The sequence below is a fragment of the Heliangelus exortis genome, chromosome 1, assembly GCF_036169615.1.
Source record: "Heliangelus exortis chromosome 1, bHelExo1.hap1, whole genome shotgun sequence".
Lineage (NCBI taxonomy): Eukaryota > Metazoa > Chordata > Aves > Apodiformes > Trochilidae > Heliangelus > Heliangelus exortis.
Window position 1 is genome coordinate 190,412,458 of NC_092422.1, and position 21,588 is coordinate 190,434,045.

The 21,588-nt window shown below is 45.0% G+C and overlaps 1 protein-coding gene across 7 annotated transcripts in view; it reads left to right on the forward strand.

The window, feature by feature from the left end:
* Positions 1–21,588, forward strand: part of FRMD4A (FERM domain containing 4A) — a 367,278-nt gene that overhangs the window by 171,848 nt on the left and 173,842 nt on the right. For 2 of the 7 annotated variants that reach the window (XM_071734076.1, XM_071734077.1), the window contains exon 1: positions 9,933–10,492. The exons of the other annotated variants lie outside the window; for them this stretch is intronic. In XM_071734076.1, the coding sequence (XP_071590177.1) occupies positions 10,334–10,492 (159 nt within the window). In that variant the 5' untranslated portion in view covers positions 9,933–10,333. Of the gene's footprint in view, positions 1–9,932; positions 10,493–21,588 lie in introns of those variants that run through there. 7 annotated transcript variants of the gene reach the window in all.

Genomic DNA, 21,588 nt, shown 5'->3' on the forward strand with positions numbered 1-21,588 from the left:
AAAACTTTTCATTCCTGAGCTTTGTTTTATACTAATCCACAGATGCTGTTATCTGCCCTAGACTGGAAGGGAAATTGCTGAAAGATTCAGGACAAGGGTGTAGGCAGCACGAATTTTTTCCTGCAAAGGCCAAGAGATGCAGTGAGGTATCTGGACATGCTCACAGAGCCCAGCTCTGGTGGTGTCTCTGCAGTCAGCACCTTCCCTTCTCCAGGAGTCCTCTGCTTGAGGGAAAGGACCAAAAGCATGTCTGAAAATCAGCACCTTTTAAAGAAATTCCAAGTGGAAACCCACAAATCCAGATTCCCTGAATCACTTGAAGAAGGATCAGGTATCTTCTGCAGCCCAGGATATGTGTCACCACACTCTGGCACACAGCCCCAGTCCCGTGAAGTCAGTGCTTTGCTAGGAGAGGCTGCAGGACTGGCCTCAGATTCCCCAGGCCTCCAAGAAACCCTCAGTTGTTTGTGTTTCCTAACAGTTGCCCATCAGGGAGGCATTGACCATCTCTCCCTCCCAGTTCCAAGCTTGTGAAGCCAAGAAATACCAGGATGAAAAGGTCCACATTCTCTTATCCTGGAATGAACTGACCATGTCCGGTCAGACAGGGACAGAGACAAAAATATTGTCTACGTGGGCTTTTCTTTCCCATGACAATTTCCCAGTCAGAGCTTGAGTAAACATGAGCTCATCACCAATTCATAATTGCTGAGATTTGTGTCTCTCCCCATCACATTTTCATAGAAGCAGCACTATGCTTTCATTCTTGTTATCCTGCCTATATCTTAATCAGTCTTCTGGCAAAACCAAACACCCCATACAGAAATCAAACAGATTCACAGAGGGTGTTCCCTGCCAAGACAGTTATTCTGGTCTGACTGGACCACTGCCCCATCCACTGCTGATTTTAGTGGGCTTCAGACATAAATCCCAAAGATTGTTTCTCTCACTGCACGGAATAAGGGGCCCATTGTTACATCTGTGATGCATTTGGGACAAGTCTACATTGCTCTTTAGACCAAGGCAGCCACATATTTGGGATGTTTTCATAGCTGAGTACCCTCTTTCATTTCTTCTTCATGATGGAGCAGAGTGATCACAGGCACCGTAGGAAAGGTGAGTGGTGGCCTTGTTGCTCTCTGTCCCCTCTTTTTGTCTGAGCAGTATCTTGGAGGGGTGTTTATACCAAACCCTAGGCACAAGCATCATAACAGAAATATAAAGTCCATTTATGCTCCTCCTGAATCCTGCAATAACCCAAACGAGGTCAGTCCAGACCAACTTTGTCTTGAAGTGCTTGGATGACACAGACGAGGCACCTCAGCTCTGTAAAGGAAGTTTTTCCTGGCTTTGCAAGGTTCTGGCATGGCTTTGCCTGTGAGGCTTGTCTGGGACTGAGGTTCCTACCCCACTGTCAAGGCACTTCAGAGGTTTTTCTTCATCCCCTTGTGTATGAACCATGCATTGCCAGCACTTCTCTCTGGGGTGAGAGCCATTCTGCAGGGACCAAGGAGAACTTGCTGTCCTAAAGAGAGGTGGAGTGGGAGACAAATCAGGGCAATATACCACCAAGAGCCATGAGTGCAGATCAAAAGACCTTCAGTCCCATGGGAGCTTCATGTCTGGGGAGATCTGGTGCTGTGGCTGGGCTGCATCTGGAGTTGCCCAGGGTGTGTGCTGTGAGGGACCTACAGGAGAGGACATTGCATGGTATTTCAGAGAGGCACAGAGAGCCTGATGGGAACTGCCCAGAAGAAATGAGGGCATGTGGTTCAAAGAGAATTGCATGGATAGAATATATGGCCCCAAGCAAGGAAGAAGTGAGTTTATTTCAACTACATAAAGCTATTCAATTTGTGAACGTTAGCTGGGTTTTGATCACTCTTTTTTCCTAAGCTTCAGTGGCACTTGGGCAGAGCTTCCAAGTTCATCATTCTCTTAAAAGTTCCTATATTTGTTTTCCTTAGACTTGAGACTTCTTTTTGAAAAAAGAAAATCTGCCATATCCTTCAGCTGCAAATGATTTAATCATTCTTGGCTTTGTGTGATCTGAATATTTCCTTGTTCTCTTGCTTTGCAGCTGTGACCTACTTAATTACAAGCAGGAAACAAATCCCAGAACCATTAGACATTCTGCCTGGCTTGAAGAAGGGGAAAAAAATAAAAATCTCATGTTGTTAAATACTAGGATGTCCTTCTTAATAACAGGAAATCAAGCTCCAGATAGCAACAGTGAACATTTGAATTCTTTGTACATCAAGATAAGGGCAGCAAAGAGCTTATGGGTTTTAATTTTTATGACATAGATGTTTTGGGGGCAGGGGAAATGACATCCCCTTCTAACAGCCAAAATGGGAATGAGTCATAAATTTCTAAATGAAGAGTGTAAATCCTCTTTGTTTTAGCTTTTGAACAGCTTTGGTCTGCTGTCCATAGAGACAATGAAGTGACTGACTTGCTGCTTCAACCCAGCAGCTTCTGATCCGTTTTCTCCTCTTTTCGGGAGGTATGTGCAGACACACGAGAAAGGGAGTTTGGATTCCACATTGCAAATCATCAGGTTGGAAGGCAGAGCATGAGGGAGTTTGATTAACTGCTCTCCACCTCTGCAGATGGAGTCTGGGCTACTATTTATACCTCCTGAAACTCAGCACCCTGTCTGGGTATGCTGCTGGGAATGTGGGTGTAATAGTAGCTATAGAAAACAGTCAGAGGAAGGGAAAGCCAGGCCTGCCAACCACTTCTGTCCTCTTGTCCCTGTTTATCCACAGCTCTGGTAGCAGCTCAGTACTACAAATCTCTCAGTGCATGGTGAGGCAACAGCAGCTGATGTTTGTACAGGGTTTTAAGGTGAGCAGAAGCCGAAGTACAAGTTATCATCTTCTGTCAACTGTGCATGCATTAGCACTGTAGATGGCATGGATCCAGTGCTGTCCTGCAATGCAAATGGAGATTTTCCATTAGCACGTGCCACAGGAGTCTGTGTTTTGGGAGCAAACAGGGTAGAGGTCAATTCTTATGCTCCACTGAGAAGGTCTAACTGGTCCCAGCTGGGGAGATGTTCTCAGTGTGAAGATCTGCTGCAGTGCAGTAATCCCCCTATGTTGACTCCCGAGTTTCCCATCTGCTGATTAATTGTGCTGCAGCAATAGGAACAACCAAACCACCCCACAGGAGTCACCCCAGTACAGGTGCCGCTATCGAGTGTTCAAGTGGTGCTTTTTGTGGTGTTAACAGCTCCGCATGGGTCCATCTGGGACCTCACTAACCCAGAGTCAACAGAGCCATCACCTTCCTCCACAGCACCCTCCCTCCATGCATTTAGCATTGCCTGGATGTACACAGCACTACTGCCACAGGGAGCAGGGCTATAAATAACCACTCTTCATCTCAGGGAACATTTATTCACCCATAGTCACGCTCATTTTAATAGTATAGGAGCTTTCAACACAGAGGGTACCTTATCGATCCACGGTATCTTAAGTATTTCTGCTTTTTGCTGCATAATTCCTGTGGAATATGACCAGCTAGCTTTCTAGCAGGCTGAACACATATTTACTTTTTAATGTAAAACAGTTCCCCTGAGATTTCATCGCATCTGACAAATGTCAGTGAATTAATCTACTGAGGAAATGGAGACCCATAAAGTTATGTGACTCGTCTGATGTTGCTCAGGAAACTGATGACTTTTCTGGAATATGACCAGATTCCTCCTCATTTCTACTCTGAGGGTTATATTTGACCTGCTTGTATTATATCTTTCCTCTCTGTCCAATGGCAATTACATCTTAACCAACAAGACCAGCATTTATTTGTAACGATAATTTATAAGGAGGTTCAGAATAAAATTAATAGCTTGGCTTTAGCTTAGGCAGGATCAGGCTTTCCAACCCATAAGCAAGATCAAACATGAGAAATCTGGACCACTGATTTTCTAAAATATGTTCCCTTTGCCCTCCTCCTTTTTTAATGAAATGCTCAGCTCTTGTCTGTGAACAGAAAGGACTTTGTATTAGTCATTGAATGCAGTGAGTGTTACCACTGGGTCTGAATCAGACAGACTCCTTAAATACATCAGCAGGATACGATGGAAGCAAATGTTCTTCTGGAATGGGCCATTTATTCTGTATCATGGCATGTTTTGCAGAGCCAGCAAGGCTGCCCTTCATTAAAGTACCCATCTTGCCATAGGGCAAATCTTCAGACTGGCTTTTTATGAGCCACCAGATTTGTCCTCTCTCCCAAGCAAACAGTGCCAGTTAAGAGACACCTGCAGTGTGAAGCAATGTGTCCTCCAAGCCAAGGCCATTTGCACAGCTTGGCCATTGCCTTCTGATAAAAGGTGGGAAGCAGGAGCTAAACATATAATGCCAAATGACACAAACACAGGGGTACAGGGAAACCTCCCATAAAGCAAATCCTTGCTCTGGTTGCCAAAGGAATAATCAAAAGCTGGAAACGAGGAGTGTTACTGAACAAGTGCATGATTCCTTCTGTGAATAGTCAGCTGATTTCGATCCACAGTCTGAGATTCAGTGCCCACCTGATGAACACCAACACAGTTTTGTCTCAGGTTCACATTGCTTCGCTACTGAGCCTTGCCAGAGGCTGCTTTAGACACAGACAAATGCCATGGAAGGAAAACAGCTCAGCTGCTGGATGAGCTTTATGTTGCCCTCTGTTCATACCTTCCTGCTAAGCAGGCTGTGATTTTTTTCCTCTTTTCTTCTGGCCAAAAATAATTCTCCCGAGCATTTCTCCACTTAATACCAGAGAGTGAAGTGATGATAAACCCTGGGGCAATGGGCACATGTGAGTGTGTGCTGCTTTGATTGGACACCCTGGTCACAGGACGTTACAGTCCCCAGTGGGATCAGAGTTAATCATAAGCTTGGGTTTCCAAAGTGAATAATCGCATTTAAGATCTCGCCATTCACTTTCTGCACTATTTACTTAATACATTGTCCTGACCTACATCCTCTCCTGCAGGCTCATTCACCACAGTGGTCTCAGAGAAAGAGGATTGAATAGCAAATCTCTGCCCAATCTCTTCCACGTTTCTGCGTAGTAGAAGTGAAAATCACTTTAGCTGGTGGGATATTAGGGACAACTGCAAGCCCATCTTTATAGGATTCACCTACTTTTAAACCGTTTTAAATTGCTAACACAGCTTACTTTAGGAAATGAAATGCATTTGATTGGAGGATGTGACATACTCTCCTGTCTCCATCAGTAAAACCCTCTCTAAGTGAGGACACTTACATCTGTACACAGAAGGAGCTGCTGTTGGCATTACCATAGTACTCAGCACTACCAGAGCACTATACATTTTCAAAGAGCTTTAGAAATGTTATGATCGAGGTGGATGACTGGAATAGTAAATTTTCCTTCAGTTATTACTGTGAAGCAGCAGTTCATTTCATTATGGAACATTTTAGGCCATATGGGCTCGTGAGAACATCCAGAGGAAATTGGCCAGGATTTCTGACTCGTGATACTCATCCTAAAATGTAACTGGCAGAGAAGTCTTCAGTTTCTTGAATTTTCTCTGCAGGGGAGGTTTAGAGCTGTCAGTGGTGGCAGACCAGGGGGTGATGGATGGAAGCTCTTTATATCTGTGGCTTTGGTGGTGTGTGATGGCTGAGAGTTAGAAGGTAACTGAAGCAATGCAGGCACAGCTATAACATCTTCACAAGGCAGCAGATATTTTGGGAGATACCTCCTAGAACAACATCTTTACCTACAGCTCCAGAGGTGAGCCAGGGCTGTTAGTGCCTCCTCTACAAGTCTGTGAATGTTCAGGCATGAGCATTTTCCAGGTTTTGTGGTGCAGACAGACTGAATTCACAATCTTTTAGCAATCCAAACTGGTTCTAGGGTCAACAGACCTTTCACTGAACAAAGCACTTAGCACACCCAGATGAGGCATCTATTCTTTATTTTCATTCTTTTAAATTCAGGTGAGTTTCCTTTGCCTAGAACATGTATGTTGTCTAACGTAGCCCTTGAAGTCTGAGGATTTGCTTCCTCAACTCAAAGGCCATTCCCAGGAGCTTTTAAAACCCTTCCCTCAAACCTTTCATTATACAAAGCAAAAAACCTGGCAAACATACAAGAAATAAAGCCAATAATATGCAGTCTTTGCACTTGAGTGGCAGTGAGACCCCTTGCCAGGGAAAAGATAGAGAAGCCCAAATGGATCAGCATGAGGGATGAGGGATAAGACCACCTTGATTGGGGTGAGATTTGGGAACTCCAGAGCTCAGGTTCTGAAGTTGAGATGGTACCCAGCATCCATCTGGAAATCTTGGCAGTTTGTGCTCCAATGCAGTTACAGGGAGGTCACTTCTGTAAAGTCCCCAGGGAGGGCTCTGGCTCTGTGTGGCCAGGAAGGAAGGAAGGAAGGAAGGAAGGTGGCTCTTTCTCCATGTGTTCAGTCATTTGGCAGTAGGTGATCTCTAACTGCTGCCATCATATCAGCCAAGAAAATTATGTGCTATTAAGGCATGAGGAGGAAAATGTAACCAGTTAAACATCTTGAAAAAGCATCTCCAACACAAGAAAGCATGAGGCTGCAACATGAAAGGGAACTTTAGACATGAAGTTCTAACAACATTAATCCTCTTAACATTATAGAGAAATAAAGATCAAAAAGGGTAATGGATTTGAAATAAGACCTAAAAGACCACATTGGGCTGGAGCTGCAGGGACCGTTGGGGCCATATGTTGAGTGGAAACGTGATGTTTCTGGTATGTCTACAGCAAGCTCAAAGGAAACATGCCTGTCTTTGAACATGCCCAAAGACATCCACACCCATCTGAAAGTTGTGGGTAGGGATTTACTCAAGAGCATGCTGAAGAAAGATGCTGAACTCCTCCTTCTGAGACTGGAACATACAGACTGCCTAAAGGCAAAACATGGACCCGTCTGTCGACCTCCATCAGTGCAGGCAGCAATCTGCAGGGTCTGTGGTGAGGAGAAGCTCTCTGCTGGAGTTGGGTTGGGTTGGGAAGTCCACCCCTAGCCTTTTGGTGGCAGTGCCATGGGACAACACTGCAGCCCAAAGGGGTTGGGGTTTGTTGTTTGGTTGGGTTTTTTTATTTTATTTTATTTTCATGGGCAGTAAGAAGCTATTTTTATGCCCTAGCAACAGCCTTTGGACTGTCAGTAAAACGTGGGAGGCTGCACAGTAAATATTTTGCCTGACATTTTCTCAGACAGTGGGAAATAATCAGTGCATAATTAGAGAGGCTGTCTTGAAAAGACCAGCAGATGTCTATAGATCTATGTAGAGTGCAAAGGGCTTTTTTTCTTCCTAATTGACCTGAGTGAAGGTGAGGTTTGGTATGTTTCACAGAAATGTAAGATGATTATACAGGAATTACTCCAAGTGTACACCAGCAGAAGAGACAAGTTGCTGATTCTCAGTAATTTTTTCTCCTCTCTTAAGCCATTCACTGTAGCAATGACCTTTTCCATCTCTTTTGTATAAGTCCAAGAACCTTCTATGGTGTCTACTTGGGAAATAACACCTTTGGTGGTGAATCCCTTGGCTCTTGAGGGGATGGTCTGTCTGCCTGAGAAACCTCCAGTGCTGCAATTCCCTTGGAAGTGAGGTGGGATGGGTAATCTGTATTCAGGCAGCTTTTACCCCCTCAAAAAATAGTATGTGTCTAATCAGCAGGATAACCTCCACAGGAAACAAAATAGTCTGCTGTAATCGTGAGGATAAATCTACACACTGAAATGCTCACCGGGCCTCCTAGAGACTCAAGTGACTCCTAAGGAGACTTCTCCAGTATATCAGTTAAATAAATATGTAGGGGAACTGTTTTCAGAAAGTCTGATTATGTCATCAGCCAAGTAAAAAGGCTCCTTCAGAGCTGCCCTCATCTGTTGAGTAATTACTGAGTTGGGACTGGGGGACGAAAGTCTCCTTTTGAGCATATGGAAAGACTGGATGCACATGTGGAGCAGCTAATTTTAAAACTGTGGCATATCCTCCATTTCCCCTCCTCTCCCCCTTCACAGAATACCAAAGGGGTTAGGTCACATCCCAGAGCAATCACTTGCTATGGTTTCTTTTCCCCCTCTGTTTTCCTTTATCAAACACATTTCTTTCTTTTCCTCTCTTGTGCTCCTAGGCTGAGATCTTATACACCAGGCTTGTAGCCTGGAGCAAATATTGTCTAGTCAAGTTGTAAAAAAAACCCAAAAAACCTTTCTTCCAAATGAGGTTTTATAATGGAGATATTTATGGTCCCTTGTCTCCATCCTTGCTAATGGAAGCAATGTGTTGCCTAGTTTACAGACAGGCAAAGAAATAACTGGGAGCTGATGAGCACAGGGATATTAGCAGCAAAGGCTGGACACCAAGAAAACAGATAAACAGTGACAGGGGGAGGAGGAAAGAAATCTATATTTTGCAAAATGAATAGCTTCTAACAAGTTTGAAGGAAGTATTATTACGATTTTATTACTGCGTTTTATGATGCCACTATAAAAACGATGTCCTGAAGAAGCAATTAGGCTGAGAACATGAATTTTGCAGCTGCATTTTCCTGGCCCTCCACCTGCCTTGTCAAAAAGCTGATGAGCATCCTTGTGCTGCCATCGTGACGCACTGCTCACTTTGTGCCCTCCAATCCTCAAAGACCGAATTATGAATGGGGTCAGAGTGGGACAGAGCTGAAGAAAATCAACCAGACATTAATTTTCCTGCTCCTTCCCCTCCCAGGGAGTCGAATTAGAGAAGACATCGAGGCTTTTGGGAAATTATGGTTTTTCAGCTCTGCCAAGCCAGCTTTAGGTGCTCAAGGCATTAAGGTTCTTCCTGACTTCAGCTCCAAGTGGGGTTGTCCTGTCTACCCCTCTAAAAAGTAGCTTCTCAGAAGGGTCTCCATGTAGGCACTCTGATTCCCATCTGCTCCCTCTAATTCCCACTGCCTTTTTGTGCACATTCCTCTGAAGGGAGGGTGAAACAAGTGAAAAATAACACTGACAAGCAATACTCTCCAAGGGCACTGGCTTGCACTGTGCCTTTCGTAACAAAACTCCTGCCTCAGCTTCCCCACTTGGTTATTAAACTTTAGCCCATAGGTAGAAGGAGCACTCTTGGGATTTAGTTAGAAATTCTGTTGCAATTTAACTGCATGGATTTTGTGGTTCTTTGACTGACCTGCAAAGCCCTCTTGCTGATGATGTATTTTTAGCCTCACTGGACCAGTTCCCTCAGCTCACTTCATCAGATATGTTGACAGCATTGAAATCTCCACCCAAAAAAGCTGCTCTTGTCCTGGGAGCAAATGGCTGGGGAACTTACCTCTTCTCAACATCTATTTTAGGAAGAAATGCCAGAAGTGGATCTTTGCATCAGTAGAATAAAAAAGGGTGTTTTGGCATCCAGCTTGGGAGTAGAAAACTTTATTGTATCCCCCCTGAGCTTGTTCAGATTGACCAACTCTGATGAATACCAGTTCAGTCTGGGTTAAAAACATGTCCACACCAACTGAATCAGACTGATTTGAAATGAGTATTATTTTTAATCCAGACAGCTTTCCAAGTCACCACCCCTTGGGCAAATAAGGTGTATTGCATATTGTTGCCTAAGTCTCCTACAAAGAGTAGGTACCCTCCTGAGGCCAAAATATATAAAGGTTCCAGAACAGATGGTTGGGTGGAAAAAGGACCAGCGTGTAAGTGTGCAATGTCCAGCCAGCACAGGAAACAAAAGGATGAAATGTTGCATGTGGCAAAGATTTCTTCCCAGCTGTTCTTTGGGAGTGTTTGAAAGAGTTAAGCCAAATACTGGAATGTCTTGGGAATGTTGGCAGAGGGAGAGTGAGCAGCTTTTTTCCTCCCTCTGGATGGAGTCCCAGGACTGAACTTGCACAGTGATGACTTTGGATCTGAGTTTCCTTCTTGGTTCTGCAGCGGAGTGCTGGGAAGTGATGCAGTGTAACCAAGAAGCCCTTTGAGAGGGATGTGCAGTAGCCTTCTTAAGTCAGAGGAGGTATTTTTACCTCTTCCCTGCTCATCCGTTGGTGCAGCAGAACTTGCTTTGGGAAGATACACGGAGGGAGAAACCACATCCTGAAGGGCGTGTGCGAAGGGAGAGGGACACATCCCCAAACTGTTTATTTTGGCTGCTGGTTTTTGTTGTCGGGTTTGGTTTGGTGGTTTGGGGTTTGTTTGGTTTTTGGGTTTTTTTTTCCTTTCTTTTCCTTCGCCTCCTTTGATGGAAATTGCAGTGACTTTTTAACCTTCCAGTTCCTAAGGCACCTTGGGATTAGCTGATCACGGAGCCCGGGGTGTTTCAGAGAAGGAGCTGGCATGGCTGCTGTGCTCTTTGGCTTTGAGGATCTGCTCTACAGCTGGGACAGCCTGGTGTGGAGCCTGACGTCCCGGGCTCTGAGGACTTGTCGCTTTGGAAACCTGAGGGTCCTGCAGCTCATGCTGAAGCCATGGTGCATTTCCAGAGCCGTTTATCAGGTAGGGTTACAAAACACCAGGCCAGACCCCTGAACTCCAGTGCTGCAGAGGGGAAACCCCCCAGAGAGTCACACAGGGTTCTGTCCTTTTCCTGCCAGCCACCACGGGTCCCACCACGGGTCCCACCACAGGCGATGCAGCAGAGGAGGCTCCAGGAGCAGGGGAGGTTTGGGAGCAGAAAGGCAGCTTTTAAGGATAGTGGTGGGGTCTCCCGTGGCTGATTACAGGTCCAAATTCTCTTCACAGAGCAGAGGGGGACAAGTGAATGCAAATTAAGGGCTACCCTGCTCTATCCCCTTTCCTTGAGCTTTAGACTCAGAAATACAGCCAACCTTGGCTCTGCTGCGTCCTCGAGCTGCCCCTGTGGCTGCACAGAAGTTATTTATATCTTACCTGGAGGAAAGGACACCTAAAGACACATAACCTGTGGAGAATGGGCAGACGTGGTGGGTTTTAAACGACAGTAACACTAACTACCCCTGCTAGACTTGTGCAATACTTCTGAGTGCTCCGTCCTGCAAAATCTGAGGCATCTCAATGTCAAAAACATTTGTTTTACTTGGTTGTGTGTTCCATGTGGTATAGAGAGGTCTGGGGCTTGGTCAGCTGGCTTCTCTGTGGAGTGACACTGTTTGCAGCTTGAAGTATGACAAAACAGCTTTGATAAACTGTGTATATCTCTGAGACTGGCAAAACTGGGTTAAATAACTTGAACATCACAGCAAAGGCACTAGAACTGGCTACCACTCTGAATAGCAACTCATTCCAGTCCATAGGGTGAGCCCAGGTTGAAATGGCACTGTACACCAGCTAGTAACCAGCTCACCTGTTTTTTAAATCAGCCTTAGACAGCTGAGGGTGTATATTGTGCTGCAGGGACAAACCCATCACAAGGTTTATCAGCTTCAGAGGTTTGGCTGGATGCTGGACTGCCTGATGGGTGTTTGCATTTGGAAGAGGCATTTTCTGCTACTCCTATTTGCTTGGTATTTTCCTTTTCCTGTGCTTTGGAAGTCTTCATGCGTGAAGCCAAATTATAGAGAAGAAGCCAGATTAAAAGGCTGTAGAAACTGTGTGTGTTGTTTAGAGGGAGACAAAGGAAAGGCTCTTAGTAATTTCAGCAAACATTGAAGCAGCTTCAAATCATGTTCTGGTTTCAGCAGACTTCAGGAATAGGTTTTATGGCTGCCTTTGGAGTTCAGCAGAGGTGGGCAGATTGTTTATTTTAAGTATTGGTTTGTCCTAGCAGATGCCCACAGCCATTAACAGAAACCCATAACCCAGAAGGACCCCTTGTTCTATTGCTTGCCCTGGTGGCCCCAGGGCACAGCTTTGAAACCCCCATGAGAAGTCCCAGAGTGATGGCTCAAAGTCAACCAGGCTGTCCTCCCTGGGCTGCCTGGTTTGGTCTTGGCTGGTACCCAGAACCTGCAGATCAGCCTGTACAGAGGCTGCCTATGGTGTGGGGCTGCCCCATCCCCTCTGCAGTCTGTTTTAGGAGCCTGAACTTGAGGCCAATTAGCTCACATGGGCCTGGGGAAGAAGAGGGGGAAGCAAGCAGGCTCAGCACTGAATACTCTTCAGCCTCCACTGAAGTAAAACCACCCTGAAAAACTAAGGAGTTAGGTTTCAGATGTGCCCAGGTTCTGATGACAAACAGCCTGTCCCAGCCTGCACACTGGGGATGATGTTGCCTGGGATGACTCCTGGGGGAGGGGTGGCCTTTTAACAGTTTTACACCCTTGTGAGCACTGAGCACATACAGAAGTTCACTTTTTTCCATTGCACGTCTTCAGCCATCCCCCATGGCATTATAGCACATTTCTAGCATGTTATCCTGTTTTCCCCCTTGGCTGGAGCCACCAGGGAAGTAGGACAGGAACACCCATCCCAATGAGCAGGGTGGCCTTGAGCAGTTGCCTGTTTCTCAGACAGAGGCAGTGAACAACTGCAAAAGCTCATTAAAACCACATCACTCAATTTGTCTAAGCCCATGATCTTACAGTTCCTTGGAGAGGGCATGAAATGATGGGTCAGGTACCAGGAGAGTTGCTGCTGGGTGGAGATTTGCTTGGGAAAGGCAGCTCAGAGCTCACCGCAGCAGAGAGCCAGCAGCAGAGGTGTTATTAGTGGCCAGTGGGAGCTGATAGCTAACTCTGCATGTACATATTTTAATCCAGCATCCTCCAATTTAAAGGCTGACAGGGTATTTTAGTACAATATTGCTTGGACAGAAAGCCTGATTAATTACTTCCCAGAGACAGAGACTTCTTCCACTATTTCTTATTTAGGTGAGGGAATAAGCTCTTGATCATGCTAGTTTTGTTGCTGTAATGTATTCATATATAATTAGATTAATCTATTAATCCCTGTTTTTCCTGCTTCTTGAGAGGAAAGCTGCATGGTACCAGAACTGAAACACCCCTAAAAAGAAACATTAGTCAACTTTGTATAATCAAGGAAAACTGTTTCATACTCAAAAAAAAAAAAAAGTATATATTTATTTCCTTTATGTTTTGTTTTTTTACTTTGGGTTAATCACATCTGTGATTCTTGAGTCATTTGCTGGCTCACTATTGCAGAAACTAACTTGGGGGACTGCAGCTGCTTACCCCCCACACACACTGCTGTTCACCCATCACTGGGTGAATTCCTTGTTTGAACCATCAGCCAAGATTTGGGTTCCCCAGGTATGACACCAACTTGGAGAATTTTTTTGTATCTTTTCCCTAGACTAATACTGTACAGAGGGCACAGTCCAGATTTACTGCCAATGCAATGGGAAAGAAAAGGAGCTTCAGGCATCAACACAGTCAGTGTATTCCCCTTATTTCTGACAAGTGGAGACTTTAATTTTTTGGCTCTTGCAAAGCCAGCAGCAATGCATTAGCAGAGGTAAATAGAACAGCAATTTAGGGGTGATGCTGGCTGTGGTGGTCAGGATTCCATCCCTCTTGAGACTTCAGTCATCAAATCCAAATCAACACAATACTCAGAAGTCTGGATTTGCTCAGAGATTTCCCTCTGAAAAGCAGTTGTTATAGAACAAAAAAAAAATTTTGCCTTCTTTCTTGCTGTCCAAACTGGACTTGACTTTCAGAGATACTGAGTAATTCCATTTCTCATTGTCTGTAAGTGATGCTGTGATACTCGTGACATCCAAGCACTAGAGGCTTTTGGTACCCTGAAGCAAGGTGCCATCATCTGTCCCAGGTGATACTTCTCTTCCCAACAGCTCAAGCTTGCTGCAGGTCCACTGAGATTCCCAGAGATACTTTTGTCTGCAGAGTATGAACAAACCATTTGCCTTCCTTTCTTTTCCATGGGACTAATATTCACCAGTTACTATATTTTAATTGCTATGAACATTTGCTCTATTTTAACTGTGTTTAGTGTTCCCCCACATGGCTTTCTGACTGCATGATTGAAACGCATATAAAAAAAAAAAAAAAAAAAAAAAAAAAAAAAAGAGAGAGATAAGTAAATAATAAACTTCCTGAGCTGAGGCTTTCAGAGTGAGATGCCACAGAGCTGTTGTGTGTATTTTTACCCATGCCCAGAAGATGTCTGACTGCTCTGACCTACTAAAAATCTGGCCCTGTGAACTCACCCAGTGCCCAGTTTTGTGGAAATGCATTTCCATAAGTGCTGTGGGAGGGCTGGTTTATTATGGGATAGGGAGTCAGTTCTGCAGTTTAACATCCTGAAGATATTTCACTATTTATTTAATCTCCAAAGCCATCAACAAATGTTTTGGTTTCCTGGCTGTGTCTGCACGGTGTCAAAGAACATTAGGCAGGCCAGGACCTACATCTTCAGCTAAAATGTGTTTATTTCTGTCTGTTTGAAGTCCCACCAACTGCTCCTAGCAAGTCAGAGGCAGACCTCTGGGTGCAGAGCAGTCTCTCAAGGAGCTGTAATACCAATCACAGACATTTAATTCCTCAGACACTGTGCAGAGTAGTGCTGTGTACGTCTCATACACTACTTCTTATCCACCAAGTTCTTGGAAAGATGGTTAAGTAATATCCTGCTTATTTTGCTTCTGTAGAAACTGAGGTGGAGACAGACAAAATTACTCACTTCAAGCTACAGACACAAGTGAAGAATTATCTTCAATACCTCATAGATTCATGAAACTGCAGAACAGTTTAGGTTTGGCAGGACCTTAAAGATCCTCTAGTTCCAGCCCCTAATCTAGTTCTGATTAGACCAAGTTACTCAAGACCCCATCCAACCTGGCCTTGAACACTTCCAGGGATGGGGCAGCCACAGCTCCCCTGGGCAACCTGTGCCAGTGTCTCACCACCCTCATAGTGAAGAATTTATTCCTAATGTCTAACCTAAATCTACCCTTTTCCAGTTTAAGGCCATTACCCCTTGTCCTATCACTCCATGGCCTTGTAAAAAGTCCCTCTCCAGCTTTCCTGTAGCCCCTTCAGGTACTGGAAGGTGCCCTAAATTTTCCCTAGAGCCTTCTCCAAACTGAACAACCCCAACTCCCTCTGTCTCCATAGGAGAGGTGTTCCAGCCTTCTGATCATCTTTGTGGCCTTCCTCTGCCCTTTCTCCAACAGGTCCATGTTCTTCTTGGATTGCTTCTCATATCCAGCTGTAATGGGGGGCTGTAGAATTTAGGGGCTGGATGTTAACTTAAAACAAGGAAGAGAAGAGAGCTTTGGCCATTCGGGCAGAAGTCGAAAGTCTCAAGGAGCAATAGCAGGAAAACAATTCAGAACACAAGATCTCATGATGGGATAAGGAAATCTGGGGGCTCTCGGCACCCCCAGCCCTGGGATGGAGGTTGCTGGGATGGAGGTGGAAGCCTCCAGCTCCTGCAAGTCAGAATCACAGCTCAGATTCCAGCTCACTACTGTCCTTCAGCTATAAAAGTCACCCATAACTCCTGGCCCCTTAGTACTGAGGGTGCTTTTGCAGTGTTTTAACACCCTGTCACTTCTCTTGGGCCAGAGCTGGCAGGTATTGCAGGCTAGAAGCTGGTTTTGTATCTATGTACATGCAGATATCAGCCATATGAGTTCCCAAACCCCATCCTCCTCAGGCCTGATGTTCAGCTACTTCATTCCTCTTATTTTCCAGATCCTGCAATTTTATTTCCCCTGGGGAGAATGCATCTGAGGTGCATTTCCCACATGATGCCCAGCTGCTGGGTGCTAAAGGTTTTTCACCCTGCTGACATGGGCACTGGGGGACTGAGCTGAAGGGGTTTGTGGTTTCTCTTCCATTCCCTTGGGGGATTGCTGGTAGCCTGCTGGGTATTGCATGGATAAAGGCACAGGCTGTTATCCACCTTGCAGTGGGCTCTGAGACATCCCTGCAACCCCATGTGCCCTAGAAGGAGTGTGGTCTTCCTCCTCATAAAGGAGCAATAGGGGAAATCCTTTCTTGCTTCAGCACCATTCCTCACCCTGCTTGCCTTGAAGCCATTATCTCTAAGAGCAATTAGGGATTCAGGAGCAAAAGTGGTATTTTGCAAGCCTGCCCTGCTGCTGTAAAAGGCTGTGCAAATCAATGTCAGGCAAGAGGGAGGAAGGAAAGGGCTGAAATGTCAAACACATCATCTCAGATTGGTAAAACTTCCAGGTTTTGATTTATAGCTTCATCACCAAGTAGATTAATGTGAAATTCAAACACAACCAGCTCTTTGCTTTCCTTTCAGGCCTGGCGTATCAGCATTTCCCATTAATCTAGCAAGCTCCAGCATGATGAAGGCTGAGGAAACGGGGAATTAGGCATGTGGGAGTGTTGGGTGGGCAGGAAAAAAGAACAAAAAAAAATTTGCTTTAGCTAACTAGCTAAAATAGAGAGCACGGGACCTTATTCATGTCTCAGGTTGTAGCTGGAGCCATTTCTGACTCCCTCAAAGTCAGCGAATCCAGATCCTTTTTCTTCTGGTTTGGGGCAGAAGGTTTTTCAGTGGGATTGTTGATCTTCTGTTATCCTGATAAGTCCTGTTATCTCCTGATAAGGACAGTGGTGGATGTGGGTACCAGTGCCACCCCCAGCATTTGGCTGGCAGGGCTCTTTGCTGATGACTGCTCTGCCCTTGGAGCACTGTGATGCCCCAGCTGGTGTTCAGGAAGTTTTGGGCAGCCCAAAGGCAAACTGCAGGGTATCATAAATGGGTCAGGCCCTTCCAAGCTAGCAGCCTGCCTAATTCCCACTTTTAGTGGGAGGCAACTATGACTTTTCTCCCTGGCACTCTGCTGAGCTAGTCCGCAGGCTCCGGAGCTGCCCCAGAGACTTCTCAAACTTTATTGCTACATATTTAAGCATTTATGAGTCTTGAACTGCTTCCCTCTAAAAAAAAACACAACAGCAACAGACAGAAATTTAAAAGTTTAAAAAAAAATATTAAAAAAATGAAAAGAAGAAAAAAAAAAAGCCACAGAGTGGAAAAAAACTCCACTCGAAAGCCCCAGAGTGGCAGAAAGGGCTAATGAGCCTCACATGTTTCCAAAAGCCACTGGGGACCTTTTGGCTTGCAGAGTTTCTTCCCCCATCTTCATTACAGGCAGAAGCAAAGGGGCTTAGACAAGCAGGGAGGGGAATAAAAAATGCAAACGTTAAAAATTCATCTGTGCCAGAAAATGCATGCAAACAGGCAAGGGGAAAAAAAAATCAGCTTGTGGAGGAACCCCACTCCGTTTCTACTCAAGGCATCTATACACAAAGCATAAGAGGTGTTCAATGAGTTCCCATTCCCAAGTCTTTTTATGACACAGTGTAAAATTGCTGCCAGCATTTGATACAGACTTCCCCTGCCTTTCTAGAGCTGGCAAGGGCTGGGGCAGTCTGGCAGAATCTGTGCTGCACCCACCAGCCCTAGTGCAGACCCACGCAGCATTGATGGAAGTGGAGAGAGGTCAAAATGTTAATGCTGCAAAAACCCAGCTAGGATGAGGTGTAATGATTTAAAGCTGAAAGAGAATAGATTTAGATTAGATATTAGGAAGAAATTCCTAAGAAGGGAAAAGCACCACGGAGACCTTATAGTAGCCTTCCAGTACCTGAAGAGTCTGCAGGAAAGCTGGAGAAAGACTTTCACAAGGGCATGGAGTGATAGGATGAGGGGAAATGGTTTCAAACTGAAAGAGGGTAGGTTTAGATTAGATATTACAAAGAAACTCTTTACTGTGAAGGTGGTGAGACACTGGCACAGCCTGCACAGGGAAGTTGTGGCTGCACCATTCCTGGAAGTGTTAAAGGCCAGGCTGGATAGGGTTTGGAGCAACCTGGTCTAGTGGGAAGTGTCCCTGCCTGTGGCAGGGGGGTTGTAACTTGGTGATTTTTATGGTTTGTGGCAACCCAAACAATTCTGTGGTTCCATGACTGTATGACATGGGTCCTTATCCCTACTCAGGGGGATGCCAAATCATCCTGCCCAGGGCAACCTGGTTCAGGTAAAGCCAAGGGGCTACTTAGGTGTCTTTCCCAGGGCAAAGGATTCAAGATAAAAGTCATGTCAAAGGAGCTCAAGAGCTTTCACATCTGTAGTGTGTGGGGCTCTAACCCTTTTGTTTCCTAGACAGTCACCAACACATAGTCCCCTTGGCAGCTTGTGGGGTGTCATCTCCCACTACCCCAAGGTAGCTGTGGGTCAGGGAAAGAGCCAGAGGAATTTTCTGGAGGGCAGGGACAGTCACCAGAGGTCTGCTGGGCAATAGTTGAACCTGAACCATTAAATCACCCCAGGGGCTTTCGTGTTACCCATCAAAGCTAATGTAGAGATGAACCAGGCAGGGCCCCATGCTCACTACTGATTCACAAGCACACCAGGGCAGTGCTTTCCTAGTGCTGTACCAAATTGTCCTCTTGTGCTAGAAAATTTGGTAGACTTTATACACACATTGATCTTCCTATCTATCTTAACATGAACTTTTAGGGATGGTAGGAAGAAATTGAGTGATCAAGATTCATGACTGGGCTTTTTTTGTTGTTGTTCAAGAAATACAGTGGCCTCTTAAAAGAGGAGTATGAGTACTTGGCATTGCTTTGCTGACATTTGGATTTTTCCAACCTGCTTCCCTCTGAAAAACATTCAGTTTCCAGAAGTAGTCTGTTCATGAGAGAAGAGTCTGGCTGCTCTGGTAATGAACATGGACAAAGGCTTTCATGGTGTTAATACTATCCCACTAATAAATGAGTTAGGATTGCCAATGAAGCTTATTTTGGCCACTGTCCAGGGAACAAACACAAGTAATGCTGAATTTTTTCTAGCCTGGGGTGGTTTTGAATCTGTCCCAAAGTTCTCTTGAAGTCCATAACCAGTGACTTGGGTGTTTCTGACCCTGTCTTTGCTTTTGGCTTCAAGGGATGGAAACTGTGCTCTCCACAAGGAATACAAAATCTCTCAGCTGAGAGGATCTCCAGCAGCTCACCCTATGTATAACAGAAATGCATCTACCAGCAAGGCAAGGGAAATGCTGTTTGGTCCCCTAGGTTTGCAGAAGCCAGGTCTGAACCTCTTCTTCCTAGGCTTAGCTATTTACTGCTCAGTGTCTTGAAACATGAGATGGGATGCATCCCATGTCCCTTTAATTATCAAAAATTAGGCATGTCATCTATGCTGGTTCTTTCTGAGATGGGAAATCTGGAGATTTCCCTGGAGATGCCTACCCCTTTGTGCTGACATCAGAAAGAGTTGAGACTGCTAAACCCAAAGTATTAAAACCCCACAGTCCTTTGAGGTTGAGCTCAGTCATGTTGTTCTGATTAAATATATGCTATCCAAAGCCTGGGTGGAAAATGCTGGAATCCCTCAGGAAGGTAGGCAGGGATCAGGACAGAGTGCCCAGCAGCTTGGGTCATCCAGCTTCAGCTGTTGCAGTTGGTACAAAATGCTCTGTAATGGGACCCCAGGAACCTGCTTTTGATAAAGAGCTTTGCCTTCCTCAGAGAGACATTTATGAGCAATTCAATCCTCTGAATTAATTGAAACCAGTGGGGAGTTTTGCCTGAAGAGTTTTTGTTTGATTCAACCCCATCTCCCTCAAAGAGAAATCCATCCTGAATATATGGCTCAGAGTAGCCCTAGAACAGGTCCACTCCCATCAGGCTTCCATGTGTTTCTTCTCTTGCATAAAATAAGATGACCATGGGAAAACTCTGCATTTTCCTTCTCTGTTTGAAATATGCCTTTGTTGCTCCACCAAAGGCTTTGTGAGATGGATGCCATTTCTTTTGGAAATGATGCCACCTGGAGTAAAGGTGGAGCTGACAAGTGCCATTGATGCCATCCTGCCTTAACTGTGTTTGTTGATGCATCTGAGATGCTGCCAAGAACCCTCTGCACTCTTGCAGAGACTCAATTCACATCCAACTGCCAGCATCCAATTGTTTAGAGAAAAATAGTTGCTCTTGGGCATGGGAGCTTTGGGAAAAAGCAAGCCCAAATTATCCATTTGAAAGATGATTCTCATGTGATAGCAAAATATGATCAGAACACAGGCTTTGAATGACATCCAGGTCTTTGGAGGGTGATTAGGATGGGGTATGTCCTGATTCTCCTTCCTTCCTTCCTTCCATCCCTCCCAACTTGGATTGAGGAGGATATTGACCCTGTGTATCTTTGACACTCACAAGTGGCTACAGCCAGTTTTTTATCAACATTTGCACATTAATTACTCCTGAAGTTCATATAAAGAGCCATTTCTGGTGCACAGTCCTTTTGATTGACCCATAACATTCAATTTAAACCTCCCCTGCACTGCTTGTGTTCACGTGGGCTCACAGCACAGAGTTGTTGTTTTCCTAAACTGGAAGCTTATGGGGCCAAGCTGGAGGAAAATTGTCATGGGATTTCAAACCCATCCTTTTTTCCATCCTCTCCTTTCAGTTTGGGAGGGTTTTTTTTTGTTTTTTTTTTTTTGACCATGTGAGTCCACCAAGGACTCCAAAACAGCTGATAAAGCACAGTTTGGGGCTGGTGCTCTCCCCCCAGCTCCTGGGGAAGAGCTCCACATGACAACCAGTGCTAAGTCTCAAATACAAAAAGTTATCCAAGGTCAAATTCCTCCACACTGTGAACTTCCATCTGGCACCCTGATCAGGGATTAGTGTCTGTCCAGCACCTGGCAGGAGCCACTCCATGTCTGCAGCATTGCAAAACTTGCAAAACCCCATTGCGTGCCATTCCTCACTGCCTCCAGTGGTCACTGAGCTGCTGAAGTTGGGGCTGCTGGGGCTCCAGAGGATCTGGCAGAGCTCAGGGTGGTGGGGAGTGCAGGAATGTGGGTTTTACAGCCATCACAAACCATCTTTGCTACATTTCCATGGGGCCCAAGCTCAACCTTTGCATGCTTGGGGGTTTAACACATTTGTAAGGTTGCTCCTATGCTGGTTAAGAGGCAGCTGATGATGGAGACCTGGTTGAGCATTACTGTAAGTTACTGTACTTAGGTTGACCTCTGCTTTTTTTCTTTCTTTTTTTTTTTTTTTAATGTTTTTTAGTACTCATTAGAGCCCCATAGCCACAGGAGCCTAGGGACAGGCAGGTTCTGGTGTATGTAGCCACAGCTGAGACAACAACTTTGAGTATCAGCAATGCCCGTGGCTGAGCTGAGCTTTACAAAACCTCAGGTGATCAGTGATCAGTCCCCTGCAAATCCAGAGTGGAAATGGAGAGAGGTTTGCACCAGAAAAATTCTACCAGAGCAGCCCCCAGGATGGGGAGGTAAGAAAGAAGGAAGGAAAATAACCAGCACAGGGGCTGGATAATTTCTAATTAAAGTGAGAACAGGGTCACTTTTCATCTTAGAAAAGAGGTTCTGGGAAGTTCAGTGTATTGCATATTCTCAGGCATTCATCATCTGAAATGTCTCTTAATTGCCACTATTATATCATATCACAAACATTCCCATAATTTTTCAGTCATAACCTCCTACAAAAGGATTCTTTCATTCCAACCATTTGCACAGACATCTTTTCCCCTTGGAAAACACACTGTAACACACTCAGACCAGGAATCTGGAAGTGGGATTTTTTTCTCTTGTTGTTTCTAAATGCTAAAAAAATACGTTTCAATAAAGAACTCTGTTTCATTTTCAACCTCTTTCCTCTCAGTCCCAAGATAAT